General features: G+C 51.5%; 1 protein-coding gene across 2 annotated transcripts in view; it reads left to right on the top strand.

Annotated features, from left to right (window-relative positions):
• LOC147123832 (lysyl oxidase homolog 3B-like) overlaps positions 1 to 19807 on the top strand; it is a 72432-nt gene that overhangs the window by 38681 nt on the left and 13944 nt on the right. Inside the window, exons 4-7 of one of the 2 annotated variants that reach the window (XM_085976336.1) lie at positions 2532 to 2687; positions 5636 to 5801; positions 10540 to 10783; positions 14599 to 14714. In XM_085976336.1, the coding sequence (XP_085832462.1) occupies positions 2532 to 2687; positions 5636 to 5801; positions 10540 to 10783; positions 14599 to 14714 (682 nt within the window). Of the gene's footprint in view, positions 1 to 889; positions 1061 to 2531; positions 2688 to 5635; positions 5802 to 10539; positions 10784 to 14598; positions 14715 to 19807 lie in introns of both variants that reach the window. The other variant, XM_085976331.1, reaches the window with a different exon arrangement.

Here is a 19807-nt window from a genome sequence, read left to right as displayed (position 1 = left end):
CCAGTGTGGTCTAAACAAGGTATATGGAGACCAGAGCTGTGCACAGTGCTCCCAGTGTGGTCTAAACAAGGTATATGGAGACCAGAACTGTACACAGTGCTCCCAGTGAAGTCTAAACAAGGTATATGGAGACCAGAGCTGTACACAGTGCTCCCAGTGTGGTCTAAACAAGGTATATGGAGACCAGAACTGTACACAGTGCTCCCAGTGTGGTCTAAACAAGGTATATGGAGACCAGAGCTGTACACAGTGCTCCCAGTGTGGTCTAAACAAGGTATATGGAGACCAGAGCTGTGCACAGTGCTCCCAGTGTGGTCTAAACAAGGTATATGGAGACCAGAACTGTACACAGTGCTCCCAGTGTGGTCTAAACAAGGTATATGGAGACCAGAGCTGTACACAGTGCTCCCAGTGTGGTCTAAACAAGGTATATGGAGACCAGAGCTGTGCACAGTGCTCCCAGTGTGGTCTAAACAAGGTATATGGAGACCAGAGCTGTGCACAGTGCTCCCAGTGTGGTCTAAACAAGGTATATGGAGACCAGAACTGTACACAGTGCTCCCAGTGTGGTCTAAACAAGGTATATGGAGACCAGAGCTGTACACAGTGCTCCCAGTGTGGTCTAAACAAGGTATATGGAGACCAGAGCTGTACACAGTGCTCCCAGTGTGGTCTAAACAAGGTATATGGAGACCAGAGCTGTGCACAGTGCTCCAAGTGTGGTCTAAACAAGGTATATGGAGACCAGAGCTGTGCACAGTGCTCCCAGTGTGGGTATTATACCGTATTATACACAACACTGACTCTGCTTTTGCAATACTGTGCCCGGTGACCCAGCATTCCTGGTTGGGCTTCAGCTACTAACATCTTAATCCGCTAACGCTCGCAGATTCGGCTCGGCGGAGGACGGACACCTTTCGAGGGCAGGGTGGAGGTCGTGACAGGAGTAGCTAACGGGACCCAGCAATGGGGCCTGCTCTGCGGAGAAGGCTGGGGGATGCTGGAAGCCACGGTGGCTTGTCGGCAATTGGGCATTGGATACGCCAACCATGGCGTGGAAGTACGTACGTCTCGACTCTCTCGCTCGCACCCACCAGAACCTGACAACAGGGCACGGCGCAGTGTTGGTCGCCACTGGTTTGCTTCGGTTCCATTGCCCCTGGGTCCCAGCTGTTAATTTGCCCAGTTGTGGGCCAAACTATTAAATCCCTGATGCGGGGAGAGGGTCAGAGGTGAAACGCTAAATGAAGAGGGTGGTGGGGGGAAAGACAGAGAGAGGGAGGAAAAAATAGTGAGAGAGGGAGTGAGGGGGACAGGGAAAGGAGGGAGGCAGGGAAAAGGAGAGAAGGAGAGAGATGGAGAGGGGGAGGGTAAAGGAGTGAAAGACAGAGTTAGTTAGTGAGGGGAGCAAGAGACGGTGTGAAAGAGTGAGAGATGGAGGGGAAAGGAGGGAGGGAGAGTGGGAGGGGAAAAGAGTGAAAGACAGGGTGAGTGAGTGAGTGAGGGGAATAGAGAGGCTGGGAGAGACTGAGGGAGTGAGGGGGAAAGAGGCTTTGAGAGGGGGAGGGAGATTGAGAGAGGGAGTACGGGGAGGGTATGGGAGAGGGACATAGAGAGAGGGAGTGTGAGCGAGAGGGAAGGCGTGAGTGAGAGACTGAGGGAGTGAGGGACAGGGATTGAGAGAGGGGAAGGAGTGAGAGACTGAGGGAGCGAGACTAGGAGAGACTGAGGATGAGAGAGCGAGACAGAGACTGCGGGTGAGAGAGAGGGTGTGAAGGGGAGACTGTGTGAGACAGATAGGGAAGGGAGTGAGAGAGACGGAAAGGGAGTTAGAGACGGAGAGTGAGAGAGAGAGGGAGTGAGAGAGAGAGAGGGAGTGAGAGAGACAGAGAGGAAGACAGGGAGAGAGAGAGAGAGAGAGAGGGAGTGAGAGAGAGTGAGAGGGAGAGTGAGAGAGAGTGAGAGGGAGAGAGAGGGAGTGAGAGAGGGAGAGAGAGAGAGAGAGGGAGTGAGAGAGAGACAGAGGGAGTGAGAGAGAGAGAGAGGGAGTGAGAGAGAGGGAGAGAGAGAGAGGGAGACAGGGAGAGAGAGACAGAGGGAGTGAGAGAGAGAGAGGGAGTGAGAGGGAGAGAGAGGGAGTGAGAGGGAGAGGGAGGGAGTGAGAGGGAGTGAGAGGGAGAGAGAGGGAGTGAGAGAGAGGGAGTGAGAGAGAGAGAGAGGGAGAGAGAGAGAGGGAGAGAGAGAGACAGAGAGGGAGAGAGAGAGACAGGGAGGGAGTGAGCGGGAGGGAGGGAGAGGGAAGGAGTGATAAAGGGAGTGAGTGAGGGAGGGATGGATGGGAGGAGAGAGAGAGAGGGAGAGAGATACAGGGAGTGAGGGAGGGAGGGAGGGATGGATGGGAGGAGAGAGAGAGGGAGAGAGATACAGGGAGTGAGGGAGGGAGGGATGGATGGGAGGAGAGAGTGATAGAGGAGGGTGAACAGGGTTGGGTTAGGGATCTGCATGCTGACATTGGTGAGAACTTTCCACAGATCCGGATAGTCGGTGGGAGAACGGTCTTTGAAGGTCGTGTGGAAATTCTACACGGCAAAAGGTGGGGGATGATATGCAGTGACAGGTGGACCACGAGCGAGGCGATGGTCGTGTGTCGGCAGCTAGGTTTGGGCTATTCCCTGCACGCAGTCACGGTAGGTACAACCCAGGGACTTGGTAAACCCAGCGGGGCGGGCAAGAGCCGCACTAACGTACATGTGCGATAGAGGAGGGAGGATATCGAATCATTCCCCGAATCCTCACAGGCTATCGGAGCCGTGTGCCCTGTCACACTACATCCTGTAGAGAGAGGTGCGAAGTAGTGGGAGGATTCGCAGGCTGATTAACGGACGGACGGACGGGGTGACGTGATGTTGTTGACTGTCAGACTGTTAATCAGTCTGCGAAACCTTCCACCACATCACACTGTTTTCCGAAGAATAAATGTGAAGCTACGAAAACAACAAATACGCCACCCTGCCAGACTGTTAATCAGCCCACACGTACTCCCATTACTTCACACTCTCCTCCATGGGAAGGGGACACAGATACCAGTCACTGGGGGGTGGTTAGTCCTACACGGGAGGGTTTACTGGGCTCCCACAACCCATACGATGAGGGAAGGGGGGGGTGCGGTCACCCACACTCACCGGACATCAGTATCCCGCCGGATGTCGACCTGGAGCTCCGGTCTGCACTCACTGGGACTGTCCACAGCAGGGTTTGAACCCTGAACCCCCGGACTCGGGGACAGGAATGGCTGCCCCTGAGGCACAGTCTGGCTCCACGTGGCCAGGAGCGACTGAAAGCACGGAGGCACTGACTGAGCCCAGCTGTGATGAGCCCTGGGATTGAGACCGGGACCTGGTGGAGTTAGATATATTCCTTAAGGCTAAAGGGATCAAGGGATATGGAGAGAAGGCAGGGACAGGGTACTGAATTTGGATGATCAGCCATGATCTCATTAAATGGCGGAACAGGCTCGAGGGGCCGAATGGCCTACTCCTGCTCCTATCTTCTATGTTTCTATGTCTGTCAGGTTCAGTGCTACAACGGGCACTGCATTTTCTTGTGGGTGATGCTGACAAGGCTACATCATTTGCCCACCACTTGTTGCCCTTTTGGCATAGAGGCAACCACATTGGTTTGGGACTGGAGTCACGTATAGCCCAGATCGGGTAAGGACAGCAGGTTCCCTTCCCTGAAGGACATTAGTGAATCAGTTGGGTTCTTATGACAATCCCACAGCTTCATGGCCACTTTCCCTGGTGTCCGTCCACAAACTACCAGATCTACTGAATTCAGTTTCATCACTTGCCCTAGTGGGACTTGAACTCTTTACTCTGGGTCGCTGGTCCAGTGCCGGGACTGCTAGGCTAGCGTACCCAATATTGACTCACTGAGCTGTCAGGGGAGCCCCTTCCCAACATTTCCTCTTTCAGTCACCACTTGCCCCACTGCAGATACCAGGGAACGCCCGGCTCTTGTGGCATTACGGCACTGAGTCAGAAGGCCGTGGGTTCAAACCCCCAATCCACAGATTGAGTCTCACAATCCAGGCTGACACTCCAGTGCAGTGCTGAGGGATTGCTGCACTGTCAGAGGTGCCGTATTTTGGATGAGGCGTTAAACCGAGGCCCCGTCTGCCCTCTCGGGTGGATGTACAAGGAGTCGGCCATTCGGCCCCTCGAGCCTGCTCCGCCATTCAATGAGATCATGGCTGATCTGATCTTGGCCTCAACTCCACTGTCCTGCACTATCCCCATACCCCTCGACTCCCCTGTAGCTCAAATCTAGGACTAGGGGGTCACAGTCTCAGGATAAGAGGTCGGCCATTTAAGACTGAGATGAGGAGGAATTTTTTCACTCAGAGGGCAGTGAATCTTTGGATGTAAAGGGTCCATGGCACTATTTTGAAGAAGAGTTCTCCCTGGTGTCCTGGGGCCAATATTTATTCATCGACCAACATCACTAAAAACAGATGATCTGGTCATTATCACACTGCTATTTGTGGGAGCTTGCTGTGCGTAAATGGGCAGCCGCGTTTCCTACATTACAACAGTGACCACACTTCAAAAAGTACTTCACTGTCCGTGAAGCGCTTTGGGACATCCTGAGGTGGCGAAAGGCGCTGGAGAAATGCAAGTTCTTCCTTCCTTGGCTGTTCTGGGGGTTTCCCCAGGGAGGTTGGCCACACCAGTGCCAGCGAGCTGGGGGGAGGGGAGCTGGCTGGGCTCCTTCAAGCCGACTGCCGCCCTCTTTCTCACTCCAGGCTCCAGTTAGGAGAGGAAGGTTCAGCGCTCCTGAACATAATGGCGAGTTAAGTAACTGAATGAGCGGAAGGTATTAGACAAAGAAATCTCTTGTCTCAGTGACTGCCGCAGTGACCCGTTGCGCATCCCACATAAGACTGGGATGGGGTCAAATTACAAGAACGTAAGGATTAGGAGCAGGAGTCGGCCATACAACCCCTCGAGCCTGCTCCGCCATTCAATAAGATCATGTCTGATCATCGACCTCAACTCCACTTTCCCGCCCGATCAATATACTCAACGACTGAGCCTCCACAGCCCTCGGGTAGAAAATTCCAAAGATTCACTGCCCTCTGAGTGAAAAAATTCCTCCTCATCTCATTCTTAAATGGCCGACCCCTTATCCTGAGACTGTGACCCCCCCGGTCCTAGATTTGAGCTACAGGGGAGTCGAGGGTTATGGGGATAGTGCAGGAAAGTGGCGTCGAGGTCAAGATCAGATCAGCCATGATCTCATTGAATGGCGGAGCAGGCTCGAGGGGCCGAATGGCCGACTCCTGCTCCTATTTCTTATGTTCTTACTCCCCAAGCAAGACTGCGCCTAAGGGCACATCCAGCTACCCTACACTCTGACCCCGGCACTCGCTTGATGGGATTGCTGGTCAGAGGCGCAAGGTCATAGAGTGCTACAGCACAGAAGGGGGCCATCCAGCCCGCCGTGCCTGTGCCGCTGTGCCTGGGGCGCTGAATTAAACTGTTCAGCGTCTCATTTCTCTTCTAGGTTGTTGCACAGGAAACTTGGGCTAATGTGTGGTAGTGCCCGTAACCTTTGACCTCCCATTGTTTCCAAGGAAACCTGGTACTGGGATGCCGACACTGGCGCCAAAGAGATGGTTCTGAGTGGAGTGAAGTGCACTGGCGATGAGATGACGTTGAGCCAGTGCCAGAACCATGGAAACAACGTGAAATGCAAGAGGACTGCAACACGGTTTGCTGCTGGGGTGATCTGTTCTGAGAGTAAGGAGACTCCAGGGTCATCTCTGGGTCTGTGTGTCGTGATTGGGGTGCGAGGTCAGGCAACGCCTCGATTTTAAAATCCTTGTCCGCATGTTCAAATCCCTCCATGGCCTCGACCCCCCCCCTCCCTATCCCTGTAACCCCCTCCAGCCCTACAACCCTCCGAGATATCAGCGCTCCTCCAATTAGTCATAGTCATAGAGTTATAACGACACAGAAGGAGGCCAGTCGGCCCATCGAGTCGGTGCCGGCTCTCTGTAGAGCAATCCAGTCAGTCCCATTCCCCCGCTCTATCTCCGTAGCCCTGCACGTTTATTTCCCTCAAGTGCCTGTCCAGTCTCCCCCTGAAAACATTGAGGGGGCTAAATTTGGTTGATTTGCGCCTCCCGTTAGCGCCTATAACGGGGCGCAAATCAACTAGCGCTTGGGCCCGGCGCCGCTAATGCCTCCTGTGAAATTCAGCAGGAGGTTAGTGGCGGTGCTAACCGTTAGCGTCACGCGGCGCTGCGCCCCGGCTCTAATACTAGGTGGCGTCCCCCGACTTACCGCCGGACGCTATGTCCAACGGGGTCAGGGGGGCCTACCTGCGGCCGGGGTGGCGCTAGTTAAACGGGAGGCGGCGGGCGGCCGTTTTTGTTGCTGGCCGCCTGCCAGCACCTGCCCTCAATGCTGTCCCCGGCCCCCGTGAAGCCCCCCCCCCGCGGGGTGCCAGCTGCTCTCTGTGAGTCCGGCAATCCTCTTGAGTGCCGGGCTCGTTTGCCGGCACTCCCAATCCCTGGTGGCCCTGCTGAGCGCCGGGACGCGCTGCGCCAGGCCCCTCCCCGTTAAGAAGGGGAGGAAGGCCTGCAGTACCGCGGTGCAACGTGGCAGCACGTGGTTATGGCTCGCAGCGCCGCAAGTGGGACACGGGGCGCTTCCAGTAGCGCCCCTCCTCCCTCTCGGGAGCGCTACCTGGGAAAATTGGCCCCGGGGGCGCTACTGAATTTTTACCCCGAGTGTCTCCGCTTCCACCACTTCCGTCAGCAGCAAGTTCTTGTCCTCACCACTCACTGTGTAGAAAAGGTTTTCCTCACTTCCCCCCTGTATCTCATGCCCAAAACCTTAAATCTGTGTCCCCTAGTCCTTGTACCATCAACTAGTGGGAACAGCCTTTCCCCGTCTAGCCTATCCAAACCCGTCATAATCTTGTACACCTCTATCAAATCACCCCTCAACCTCCTTTGCTCTAATGAAAACAAATCCAGCTTCTCCAACCTGTCCTTGTAGCGAAGATCCCCCATCCCCAGAACCATTCTGGTAAATCTCCTCTGCACCCTCTCAAGGGCCTTCACATCCTTCCTAAAGTGTGGTGACCAGAACTGGACGCAATACTCCAGTTGTGGCCAAACCAATGCTTTATAAAGGTTCAGCATAACTTCTCTACTTTTGTCTCAATACCTCTATTTATGAAGCCCAAGATCCCATATGCTTTGTTAACCACTCTCTCAATATGTCCTGCCACCTTCAGGGACCTATGCACATTAACTCCCAGGTCCCTCTGTCCCTGCACACTCTTTAAAACTGTGCCATTAAGTGTATATTGCCTCTCCCTGTTCCTTCTGCCACTTCTCTGTATTAAACTCCATCTGCCACTTGTCTGCCCATTCTGTCAGCCTTTCTATGTCCTGTTGCAGTCGATTGATATCATCCTCACTGTTTGCCACACCCCCAAGTTTGGTGTCATCGGCAAATTTAGAAATTCTACTCTGTATTCCAATATCCAGGTCTTTTATATATATCAAAAAAAAGCAATGGCCCCAGCACTGACCCTTGGGGAACACCACTGTCGACCATCCTCCAGTCTGAACAACAGCCATTTACCACAACTCGCCGTTTTCTGTCCTTAAGCCACCTATTCCATGAGCCTCAATTCTGGCCTCTTGCATCCCCGACTTTAATCACTCCACCATCAGCTGCCAAGGCCCTAATCTCTGGAATTCCCTCCCTAAACCTCTCTGCTTTCTACCAATGTTCCCTCTAATTTTTTTTCCGCCTGCGTGGCCCCTTTAACGGGCTGAAGGCGCGGCTGTCAATGGTGGAGCGATTAAAATCGGGGATGCGCAAGAGTCCAGAATTGGAGGAGCGCAGAGATCTGGGAGGGTTGTAGGGTCGGAGGAGGTTACAGAGGGGGCTGTGCAGCTTAAAGGGTACGTTGCTCTCCACCTCTCTTTCTTCCTTTAACACCCTGCTTAAAACCTACCTCTTTGACCAAGCTTTTGGTCACCTCCTTATGTGGTTCGGTGTGAAATTTTGTTTGATAATGTTCCAGTGAAGCACCTTGGGACGTTTTACTAAGTTAAAGGTGCTATACAAATACAAGTTGTTGTTGTTGTGCTACTGCTACAGACCTTCGATCACCAGAGGAAACAGTTTCTCTGTCTACCCCATCAACTCCTTTAATCATCTTAAACACCTTGATTAGATCACCCCCTAATCTTCTATATTCAGGGGAATACAAGCCCAGTCTGTACAACCTGTCCTCAGAATTTAACCCTTTTAGCCCCGGTATCATTCTGGTGAATCTGCGCTGCTCCCCCTCCGAGGCCAATGGATCCTTCCTGAGGGGCGGGGCCCAGAATGGAATGCAGTTCCTCCAGCATCAGTATCGAGCGCTCCAGCTCAGGGACAGCATGACCCAGATATGGGGTTCCCTCTGCATTACTTCTACCAAAACCACCAATAAATCTCCTCTTAACCTTCTCTGCTCCTGTGAAAATAGTCCCAGTATCTCAACTGGAGTACTGTGTCCAATTCTGGGCACCGCACTTTAGGAAGGATGTGAAGGCTTTAGAGAGGGTACAGAAAAGATTTACGAGAATGGTTCCAGGGATGAGGGACTTCAGTTACGTGGATAGACTGGAGAAGCTGGGGTTGTTCTCCTTAGAGCAGAAAAGGTTGAGAGGAGATTTGATGGAGGTGTTCAAAATCATGAGGGGTCTGGACAGAGTAGATAGAGAGAAACTGTTCCCATTGGCGGAAGGGTCGAGAACCAGAGGACACAGATTTAAGGTGATTGGCAGAAGAACCAACGGCGACATGAGGAAAAACTTTTTTACGCAGCGAGTGGTTAGGATCTGGAATTCACTGCCTGAGAGGGTGGTGGAGGCAGATTCAATCGGGGCTTTCAAAAGGGAATTGGACAAGTACCTGAAAGAAAAAAATTTACAGGGCTACGGGGAAAGGGAGAGGGAGTGGGACTAGCTGAAGCGCTCTTGCAGAGAGCCAGCATAGGCTCGACGGGCCGAATGGCCTCCTTCTGTGCTGTAACTATTCTATGATTCTAACTCTCTCCTCATAACTGTAGTTTCTCATTCCTGGCATCATCCTGGTGAATCTATGCTGTCCGACTCAATGGCTTTAATGTCCTTTCCATAATGAAGCTCCCAAAACTGAGCACAGTCTCTAACTGGCCTAACCAATGTTTTGTACACATTCATCCTCACTCTTGTACACTGTGCCCCTGAGGCAGTCTTTCTCTAGCTTATACCAGATGTCCGGATCAAGCGCTCCCAAGTACAACATGGGTTGGGTACAGTACAGAGCTCCCTCTACATTACCCTGACAGTACACCTCTATTTTACATTTATCTCCGCATTAAGTGCTGCCAGGTCATGTAGATCATGCTTCGTTATACTACAGAGTGACCTCCAAATTACAGATCATGCACCCCCACTTTACACCCAGCACCATCCCGAGTATTCCCAGGTTAGGCACGGCCTGGCTCAGGAATGCTCCAGTCTAGATCCCACTCCCCGATCACTAGCCAGTGGCAAAGCGAGTGTGCGGGCATCGCGTGAGAACTGGATCACGACTGGCGGTGATGGCTCCTGCCCAATGATTGGACGTAATGCTGTCACTCACTGCCCGTAGTCATATGAAGATTGGCCACGGGTGAGGGAGGAGATGGTTGTTGGTGCCCGTGGGACTGTGCCCCAGCTTGAATCGGGGTCTCTGGGGGGAGGAGGGGAGAAGCGGAGGATAAACCGACACTCCACAGCCTTTGTTCAGTCATTATGGCCCGGTGCAACCCGTCATTGCTGCTCTGGGACAGTGCTCCAAAGTGATCTGTCACACGAAGTATCAGCTGTTGCTAAGTGGGTAGCACTCTCTCGCCTCAGAAGGTTGTGGGTTCAAGTCCCACTCCAGAGACTTGAGCACAAAATCCCGGCTGACACTCCAGTGCAGTACTGAGGGAGCGCTGCACTGTCGGAGGGGCAGGACTGAGGGAGTGCTGCACTGTCGGAGGGGCAGTACTGAGGGAGTGCTGCACTGTCGGAGGTGCAGTACTGAGGGAGCGCTGCACTGTCGGAGGTGCCGTCTTTCGGATGAGACATTAAACCGAGGCCCCTTCTGCTCTCTCAAGTGGACGTAAAAGACCCCACGGCCACTATTTCAAAGAAGAGCAGGGGGAGTTATCCCCGGTGTCCTGGCCAATATTTACCCTTCAAACAACATCACTAAACAGATTATCTGGTGATTATCACATTGCTGTTTGTGGGAGCTTGCTGTGCGCAAATTGGCTGCCGCGTTTCCTACATTACAACAGTAACCACACTTTAAAAAGTATGTCATTGGCTGTAAAGCGCTTTGGGACGTCCAGTGGTCGTGGCAGGCGCTATAGAAATGCAAGTCTTCCTTTCACTGCTTTTCCAGCAGAGTGCTGCAGCTTTCGAGTGTTTTATGCCCTGTCTCTCCACAGCTTCCTCCGACTTGATCCTGAATGCCCGGCTTGTCCAGCAGACCGCTTACATCGAGGACCGGCCCCTGCACATGCTGTACTGCGCCGCCGAGGAGAACTGCCTCTCCAGCACTGCCAGGAACGCCAACTGGCCGTACGGGCACCGCCGGCTCCTCCGCTTCTCCTCAGAGATCCTCAACATCGGGCGGGCGGACTTCCGGCCCAAGGCTGGCCGGCACTCCTGGGTCTGGCATGAGTGTCACGGGTAAGAGGTGGCAACCATTGCCAGGCGAGGGGAAAAGGCTCCTCCATTACCCGGGGTCAGTGAGGCTCGGAGGGACTGGTGGAACAAGGTCTGTGGGTGTGTGATTCTGCTTGAGGAAGGGGGATATTGTAGGGCACAGAGAGCGAGCACGAGAGTGGGGCTAGACCAGGCGGCTCATGTGGAGAAAAGCACAGGGCAGACTCGCCTCACTGAATCAGGAGGAGCGGTTACAGCAGAAAACTTTGATGCACACGCAAGAGAGAGGGAACAGAGGGAGAGCGAGGGCAGGTGGGAGTGTTTGATGGGACAGTGTAGAGGGAGCTTTACTCTGTATCTAACCCGTGCTGTACCTGCCCTGGGAGTGTTTGATGGGACAGTGCAGAGGGAGCTTTACTCTGTATCTAACCCGTGCTGTACCTGCCCTGGGAGTGTTTGATGGGACAGTGCAGAGGGAGCTTTACTCTGTATCTAACCCGTGCTGTACCTGCCCTGGGAGTGTTTGATGGGACAGTGTAGAGGGAGCTTTACTCTGTATCTAACCCGTGCTGTACCTGCCCTGGGAGTGTTTGATGGGACAGTGCAGAGGGAGCTTTACTCTGTATCTAACCCGTGCTGTACCTGCCCTGGGAGTGTTTGATGGGACAGTGTAGGGGGAGCTTTACTCTGTATCTAACCCGTGCTGTACCTGCCCTGGGAGTGTTTGATGGGGCAGTGCAGAGGGAGCTTTACTCTGTATCTAACCATGCTGTACCTGCCCTGGGAGTGTTTGATGGGACAGTGTAGAGGGAGCTTTACTCTGTATCTAACCCGTGCTGTACCTGCCCTGGGAGTGTTTGATGGGACAGTGTAGAGGGAGCTTTACTCTGTATCTAACCCTTGCTGTACCTGCCCTGGGAGTGTTTGATGGGACAGTGTAGAGGGAGCTTTACTCTGTATCTAACCCGTGCTGTACCTGCCCTGGGAGTGTTTGATGGGACAGTGTAGAGGGAGCTTTACTCTATATCTAACCCGTGCTGTACCTGCCCTGGGAGTGACTGATGGGACAGTGTGGAGGGAGCTTTACTCTGTATCTAACCCGTACTGTAGCTGTACTGGGAGTGTTTGATGGGACAGTGTAGAGGGAGCTTTACTCTGTATCTAACCCGTGCTGTACCTGCCCTGGGAGTGTTTGATGGGACAGTGTAGAGGAAGCTTTACTCTGCATCTAACCTGTGCTGTACCTGCCCTGGGAGTGTATGATGGGACAGTGTAGAGGGAGCTTTACTCTGTATCTAACCCGTGCTGTACCTGCCCTGGGAGTGTTTGATGGGACAGTGTAGAGGGCGCTTTACTCTGTATCTAATCAGTGCTGAACCTGCCCTGGGAGTGTTTGATGGGACAGTGTAGAGGGAGCTTTACTCTGTATCTAACCCGTGCTGTACCTGCCTTGGGAGTGTTTGATGGGACAGTGTAGAGGGAGCTTTACTCTGTATCTAACCCGTGATGTACCTGCCCTGGGAGTGTTTGATGGGACAGTGTAGAGGGAGCTTTACTCTGTATCTAACCTGTGCTGTACCTGCCCTGGGAGTGTTTGATGGGACAGTGTAGAGGGAGCTTTACTCTGTATCTAACCTGTGCTGTACCTGCCCTGGGAGTGTATGATGGGACAGTGTAGAGGGAGCTTTACTCTGTATCTAACCTGTGCTGTACCTGCCCTGGGAGTGTATGATGGGACAGTGTAGAGGGAGTCCTAACCCATGCTGTACCTGCCCTGGGAGTGTTTGATGGGACAGTGTAGAGGGCGCTTTACTCTGTATCTAACCTGTGCTGTACCCGCCCTGGGAGTGTTTGATGGGACAGTGTAGAGGGAGCTTTACTCTGTATCTAACCTGTGCTGTACCTGCCCTGGGAGTGTTTGATGGGACAGTGTTGAGGGAGCTTTACTCTGTATCTAACCTGTGCTGTACCTGCCCTGGGAGTGTTTGATGGGACAGTGTAGAGGGAGCTTTGCTCTGTATCTAACCTGTGCTGTACCTGCCCTGGGAGTGTTTGATGGGACAGTGTAGAGGGAGCTTTACTCTGTATCTAACCCGTGATGTACCTGCCCTGGGAGTGTTTGATGGGACAGTGTAGAGGGAGCTTTGCTCTGTATCTAACCCTTGCTGTACCTGCCCTGGGAGTGTTTGATGGGACAGTGTAGAGGGAGCTTTACTCTGTATCTAACCCGTGCTGTACCTGCCCTGGGAGTGTTTGATGGGACAGTGTAGAGGGAGCTTTACTCTATATCTAACCCGTGCTGTCCCTGCCCTGGGAGTGTTTGATGGGACAATTTAGAGGGAGCTTTACTCTGTATCTAACCCGTGCTGTACCTGCCCTGGGAGTGTTTGATGGGACAGTGTAGAGGGAGCTTTACTCTGTATCTAACCCATGCTGTACCTGCCCTGGGAGTGTTTGATGGGACAGTGTAGAGGGAGCTTTACTCTGTATCTAACCCGTGCTGTACCTGCCCTGGGAGTGACTGATGGGACAGTGTGGAGGGAGCTTTACTCTGTATCTAACCCGTACTGTAGCTGTACTGGGAGTGTTTGATGGGACTGTGTAGAGGGAGCTTTACTCTGTATCTAACCCGTGCTGTACCTGCCCTGGGAGTGTTTGATGGTACAGTGTAGAGTAAGCTTTACTCTGCATCTAACCTGTGCTGTACCTGCCCTGGGAGTGTATGATGGGACAGTGTAGAGGGAGCTTTACTCTGTATCTAACCCGTGCTGTACCTGCCCTGGGAGTGTTTGATGGGACAGTGTAGAGGGAGCTTTACTCTGTATCTAACCCGTGCTGTACCTGCCCTGGGAGTGTTTGATGGGACAGTGTAGAGGGAGCTTTACTCTGTATCTAACCCGTGCTGTACCTGCCCTGGGAGTGTATGATGGGACAGTGTAGAGGGAGCTCTAACCCGTGCTGTACCTGCCCTGGGAGTGTTTGATGGGACAGTGTAGAGGGCGCTTTACTCTGTATCTAACCCATGCTGTACCCGCCCTGGGAGTGTTTGATGGGACAGTGTAGAGGGAGCTTTACTCTGTATCTAACCCGTGATGTACCTGCCCTGGGAGTGTTTGATGGGACAGTGTAGAGGGAGCTTTACTCTGTATCTAACCCGTGCTGTACCTGCCCTGGGAGTGTTTGATGGGACAGTGTAGAGGGAGCTTTACTCTGTATCTAACCTGTGCTGTACCTGCCCTGGGAGTGTATGATGGGACAGTGTAGAGGGAGCTTTACTCTGTATCTAACCTGTGCTGTACCTGCCCTGGGAGTGTATGATGGGACAGTGTAGAGGGAGTTCTAACCCATGCTGTACCTGCCCTGGGAGTGTTTGATGGGACAGTGTAGAGGGCGCTTTACTCTGTATCTAACCCGTGCTGTACCCGCCCTGGGAGTGTTTGATGGGACAGTGTAGAGGGAGCTTTACTCTGTATCTAACCTGTGCTGTACCTGCCCTGGGAGTGTTTGATGGGACAGTGTTGAGGGAGCTTTACTCTGTATCTAACCTGTGCTGTACCTGCCCTGGGAGTGTTTGATGGGACAGTGTAGAGGGAGCTTTGCTCTGTATCTAACCTGTGCTGTACCTGCCCTGGGAGTGTTTGATGGGACAGTGTAGAGGGAGCTTTACTCTGTATCTAACCTGTGCTGTACCTGCCCTGGGAGTGTTTGATGGGACAGTGTAGAGGGAGCTTTACTCTGTATCTAACCCGTGCAGGCTGTCAGACTGTGCACACAGATAGTGAGTGCCATTGGGTAGGGGATTGTGTGTTTGATCTAAGCTCTTCTTCCTCTCACCACAGACACTACCACAGCATGGACATCTTCACCCATTACGATATCCTTACGTTGAATGGCAGCAAGGTGGCAGAGGGACACAAGGCCAGCTTTTGTCTGGAGGATTCCGATTGTGCAGACAGTGAGTAACCCTTTCACTGCCAGTCAGGAAGAGGTGCAGGGCTCGAAGGGTATTGACTGGCATCGCAGGCAGAAGTGTGCTGCTATGTCAGTGCTGATTTCCCGGAATTTTCCGGATCGGGATACGTATCCTCAGAACCTGGCCTATTCACGGGGCCGCGCTGATCCCAGTCTTGCCTCCGCCAGAGGCGCCTTCCCAAATCTGGGTGGGCCTGTCCGAATGAGCGGTGATGTCCTATAACGTCATAGGTCACCGATCTTGTCATTTCTACCTCGAAAGGTCTGGCCGCTCTTTACACCCGCGCACAGCATCCCCCCCCACCCCCGACATGGTGAACCCCAAGTGGCAATATCACTGGGAGATGGCGAGATTAACACTGGGAGATGGTGGGAATAACACTGGGAGATGGTGGGAATAACACTGGGAGATGGTGGGAATAACACTGGGAGATGGTGGGTATAACTCTGGGAGATGGTGGGAATAACACTGGGAGATGGTGGGAATAACACTGGGAGATGGTGGGAATAACACTGGGAGATGGTGGGAATAACACTGGGAGATGGTGGGAATAACACTGGGAGATGGTGGGAATAACACTGGGAGATGGTGGGAATAACACTGGGAGCCGGCAGATTAATACTGGGAGATGGTGGGAATAACACTGGGAGATGGAATAACACTGGGAGATGGTGGGTATAACTCTGGGAGATGGTGGGAATAACACTGGGAGATGGTGGGAATAACACTGGGAGATGGAATAACACTGGGAGATGGTGGGTATAACTCTGGGAGATGGTGGGAATAACACTGGGAGATGGTGGGAATAACACTGGGAGATGGAATAACACTGGGAGATGGTGGGTATAACTCTGGGAGATGGTGGGAATAACACTGGGAGCCGGCAGATTAATACTGGGAGATGGTGGGAATAACACTGGGAGATGGAATAACACTGGGAGATGGTGGGTATAACTCTGGGAGATGGTGGGAATAACACTGGGAGATGGTGGGAATAACACTGGGAGATGGAATAACACTGGGAGATGGCGGGAATAACACTGGGAGATCGCGGGATTGACACTGGGAGAAGGCGGGATTGACACTGGGAGAAGGCGGGATTGACACTGGGAGATGGTGGGATTAACACTGGGAGATGGCGGGATTAACACTGGGAGATGGCGGGATGATCTGTTTGGAGGCGGGATTGACACTGGGAGATGGCGGGATGACCTGATTGGAGACGGTATCAGCGATGGCCGAACTTTTGACGATTTCCAAAAAACAAGGAGTGACGTCACAGGACAGCAGGTAGGTGATTGGTTGGTGAGTATTAAGGTTTTTTTTCTCTCCTCTCTCTAACCTAGGGCAGTGTTTTAAACTAGGTGTGGGAAACTACAAAGTACTGTATTAAATTTATAGCTTACCTTGTTACACTAATTAATATAATTATAAATAATCATTGAACAAAGATTTTAACGAATTAAATAAATAAAATAAGGCTAGACTATGATATGGCCGGGCAGGTTGTGTGTCTGGACTGCAGTATGTTGGAGTTTGTGGACAGCGAGACTGTCTCGAGCGAACACATCTGCAGGAGATGTCTCCATCTCAAATCTCTCTGGCTCAGACTGCATTCTGGATAAAACTGTCGAGAAATTCCTCCCCCTCCCTTATATCGGAGTATCTCCATCTCGAATCTCTGCGGCTCAGAGTCACTGAGCTGGAGTGCGAGTTGGAGGCACTCTGACACATAAGGGAGGGGGAGGAATTTCATAGAAACATAGAAGATAGGAGCAGGAGTAGGCCATTCGGCCCCTCGAGCCTGCTCCGCCATTCAATGAGATCATGGCTGATCATCCAAATTCAGTACCCTGTCTCTGCCTTCTCCCCATATCCCTTGATCCCTTTAGCCTTAAGAAATATATGCAACTCCTTCTTGAATATATTTAATGAACTGGCCTCCACCGCCCTCTGTGGCAGAGAATTCCACAGGTTCACCACTCTCTGGGTGAAGAAATTCCTCCTCATCTCAGTCCTAAATGGCTTGCCCCTTATCCTTAGACTATGACCCCTAGTTCTGGACTCCCCGGCCATCGGGAACATCCTTCCTGCATCTAGTCTGTCCAGGCTTGACAGAATTTTATAGGTTTCGATGAGATCCCCTCTCAATCTTTTAAATTCCAGTGAGTACAAGCCCAATCGACACAATCTCTCCTCATACGTCATTCCTGCCATCCCAGGTATCAGCCTGGTGAATCTTCGCTGCACTCCTTCCATGGCAAGAACACCCTTCCTCAGATAAGGCGACCAAAACTGCACACAATACTCAAGGTGTGGTCTCACCAAGGCCCTGTACAGCTGCAGCAAGACATCCTTGTTCCTGTACTCGAACCCTCTTGCTACGAAGGCCAACATACCATTTGCCTTCTTAACTGCCTGCTGCACCTGCATGCTTACCTTCAGCGACTGGTGCACAAGAACACCCAGGTCTCTTTGCACTTCCCCTTCTCCCAATCTATTGCCATTCAAATAATAATCTGCCTTCCTGTTTTTGCCACCAAAGTGGATAACCTCACATTTATCCACATTATAGTGCATTTGCCATGTTTCTGCCCAATCACCCAACCTGTCCAAATCATACTGGAGTTTCACGACATCCTCCTCACAGCATACCCTCCCACCTAGCTTTGTGTCGTCTGCAAATTTGGAGATACTACATCCAATTCCCTCGTCCAGATCATTAATATATATTGTGAACAGCTGGGGTCCGAGGACCGATCCTTGCGGTACCCCACTAGTCACTGCCTGCCACTGGGAAAACGACCCGTTTATTCCAACTCTTTGCTTTCTATCTGCCAACCAGTTCTCTATCCAAGTCAATACCTTGCCCCCAATCCCATGTGCCTTAATTTTGCACGCTAATCTCTTATGCGGGACCTTATCGAAAGCCTTCTGAAAGTCCAAATACACCACATCCACTGGTTCTCCCTTATCTATTTTACCAGTTAAATCCTCAAAAAATTCCAGTAGATTAGTCAAGCACGATTTACCTTTTGTAAATCCATGCTGACTTTGTCCGATCCTGTCACTGCTTTCCAAGTGCTCTGCCATTACATCTTTTCTAATGGACTCTAGCATTTTCCCCACTACCGATGTCAGGCTTACCGGTCTATAATTCCCCGCTTTTTCTCTACCAACTTTTTTGAATAGTGGGGTAACATTAGCTTATCTCCAATCCATGGGTACTGTTCCAGAGTCTATCGAGTTCTGGAAGATGACCAGCAATGCATCTACTATTTCTAGGGCCACTTCCTTAAGTACCCTGGGATGTAGATTATCAGCCCCTGGGGATTTATCGGCCTTCAATCCTGTCAATTTCCCTAACACCATTTCCCTACAAATACTGATTTCTTTCAGTTCCTCCCTCTCATCAGACCCTATGTTCCCCGACATCTCTGGGAGGTTATTTGTGTCCTCCTTTGTGAAGACAGAACCAAAATATGTATTTAACTGGTCTGCCATTTCTTTGTTCCCCATTATAAATTCCCCTGATTCTGACTGTAAGGGACCTACGCTTGGCTTCACCAATCTTTTTCTCTTCACATATCTATAGAAGCTTTTACAGTCAGTTTTTATGTTCCCTGCAAGCTTACTCTCATAATCTGTTTTCCCCCTCTGGACAGTTTTTTCCAGAATGCAGTCACACCCCAGAGGAAAGTGCAGGTTCAGCAAGGGAAGGGTGTGACTGTCAGGGAGAGGGGTAGCAGAGATTTAGGAGAGGTTGAGGAGGTCCTGCAGACACTGGTCCTGTCCAACAGGTACGATGTACCCGCTACCTGTGAGGGCAAGCAGAGAGACTGCGGGGAGGACAGCCACAATGCAGACCAAGGCACCATGGCTCAGAAGGCTGTCCAAGGGGGGGGGGGGGGGGGGGTGGAGAGCAGAATAGAAATGTGGTAATGATAGGGGACGCAATAATTAGGGGGATAGATAGCGTCCTCTGCAACCAAGAACCAGAATCCCCAAGGGTGTGTTCCCTACCCGGTGCCAGGGTAAGAGATATCTCACGGCGGCTGGAGAGGAACTTGGAAAGGGAGGGGAAAAATCCAGTTGTCGTGGTTCATGTTGGAACAAACAACATAGGTAGGAACAGGGAGGAGGTCCTGCTAAAGAGTATCTGGAGTTAGGCTCTAAATTGGAAAGCAGGACCTCGAGGGTATTAATCTCTGGATTACTGCCCGAGCCACGTGCAAATTGGCAATGAAGCAGACAGATCCGGAGAATTAACACGTGGCTAAAGGGCTGGTGTGGGAAAGAGGGGTTCCTTTTCATGGGACACTGGCACCAGTTCTGGGACAGGAAGGAGCTGTACCGACGGGACGGGCTCCACCTGAACCAGGATGGGACCTGTGTCCTAGTGGAAAGCTTAAACAGGGAGGTGGCAAAGGCTTTAAACTAGTAAGATGGAGGGAGGGAGCTACAAGAAACCTAACTAGCCTAATTATTATCAAAACAGGAAAAGAGAGCCTAGGAAAGAATAAAGTAAGGGAAGACATTGATGGCAAGGGAATAAATAGAATTGTAGAACAGGTGTCTAAAAAGATGGTTAAACATAAAGTGAGAGGAAATCCTATTAAAAATGAGTAAAACTGCAATGCACACAGTGACCATAATAAAAAAAAAAGCAAGCTAGAGGCAATCATATGTTGCGAGGAACCAGACATAGTAGGGATTACTGAGACATGGCCACAGAAATATCAGGACTGGGAATTGAACATTGCAGGGTATAACATATTTAGAAAAGATAGAGAGGGAAAAAGGGGAGGTGGAGTAGCTGTACTTATTAGGAATAACATAATGGCAGTAGAAAAAAGTGACGCAGCTATCAGCAAGATAAAAATAGAATCCATATGGATAGAGATAAAAGATAATAAAGGATCAAGCATGCTAATAGGTGTAGTCTACAGGCCACCTAATAGTGGAAGGGAGGTGGAGGAAGAAATATGCAGACAAATTATGGAAATGAGTAAAAAAACATAGAATAATAATCATGGGGGATTTCAACTACCCCGATATTAATTGGACTGAAGAGG

Source organism: Somniosus microcephalus, chromosome 2 (genome assembly GCF_052327205.1).
Source record: "Somniosus microcephalus isolate GS21.2 chromosome 2, FLI_Smic_1.0, whole genome shotgun sequence".
Taxonomy (NCBI): Eukaryota; Metazoa; Chordata; class Chondrichthyes; order Squaliformes; family Somniosidae; genus Somniosus; species Somniosus microcephalus.
The sequence above is the reverse complement of the archived record's forward strand: the minus strand, read 5'-3'. Positions and strand labels throughout refer to the sequence as shown.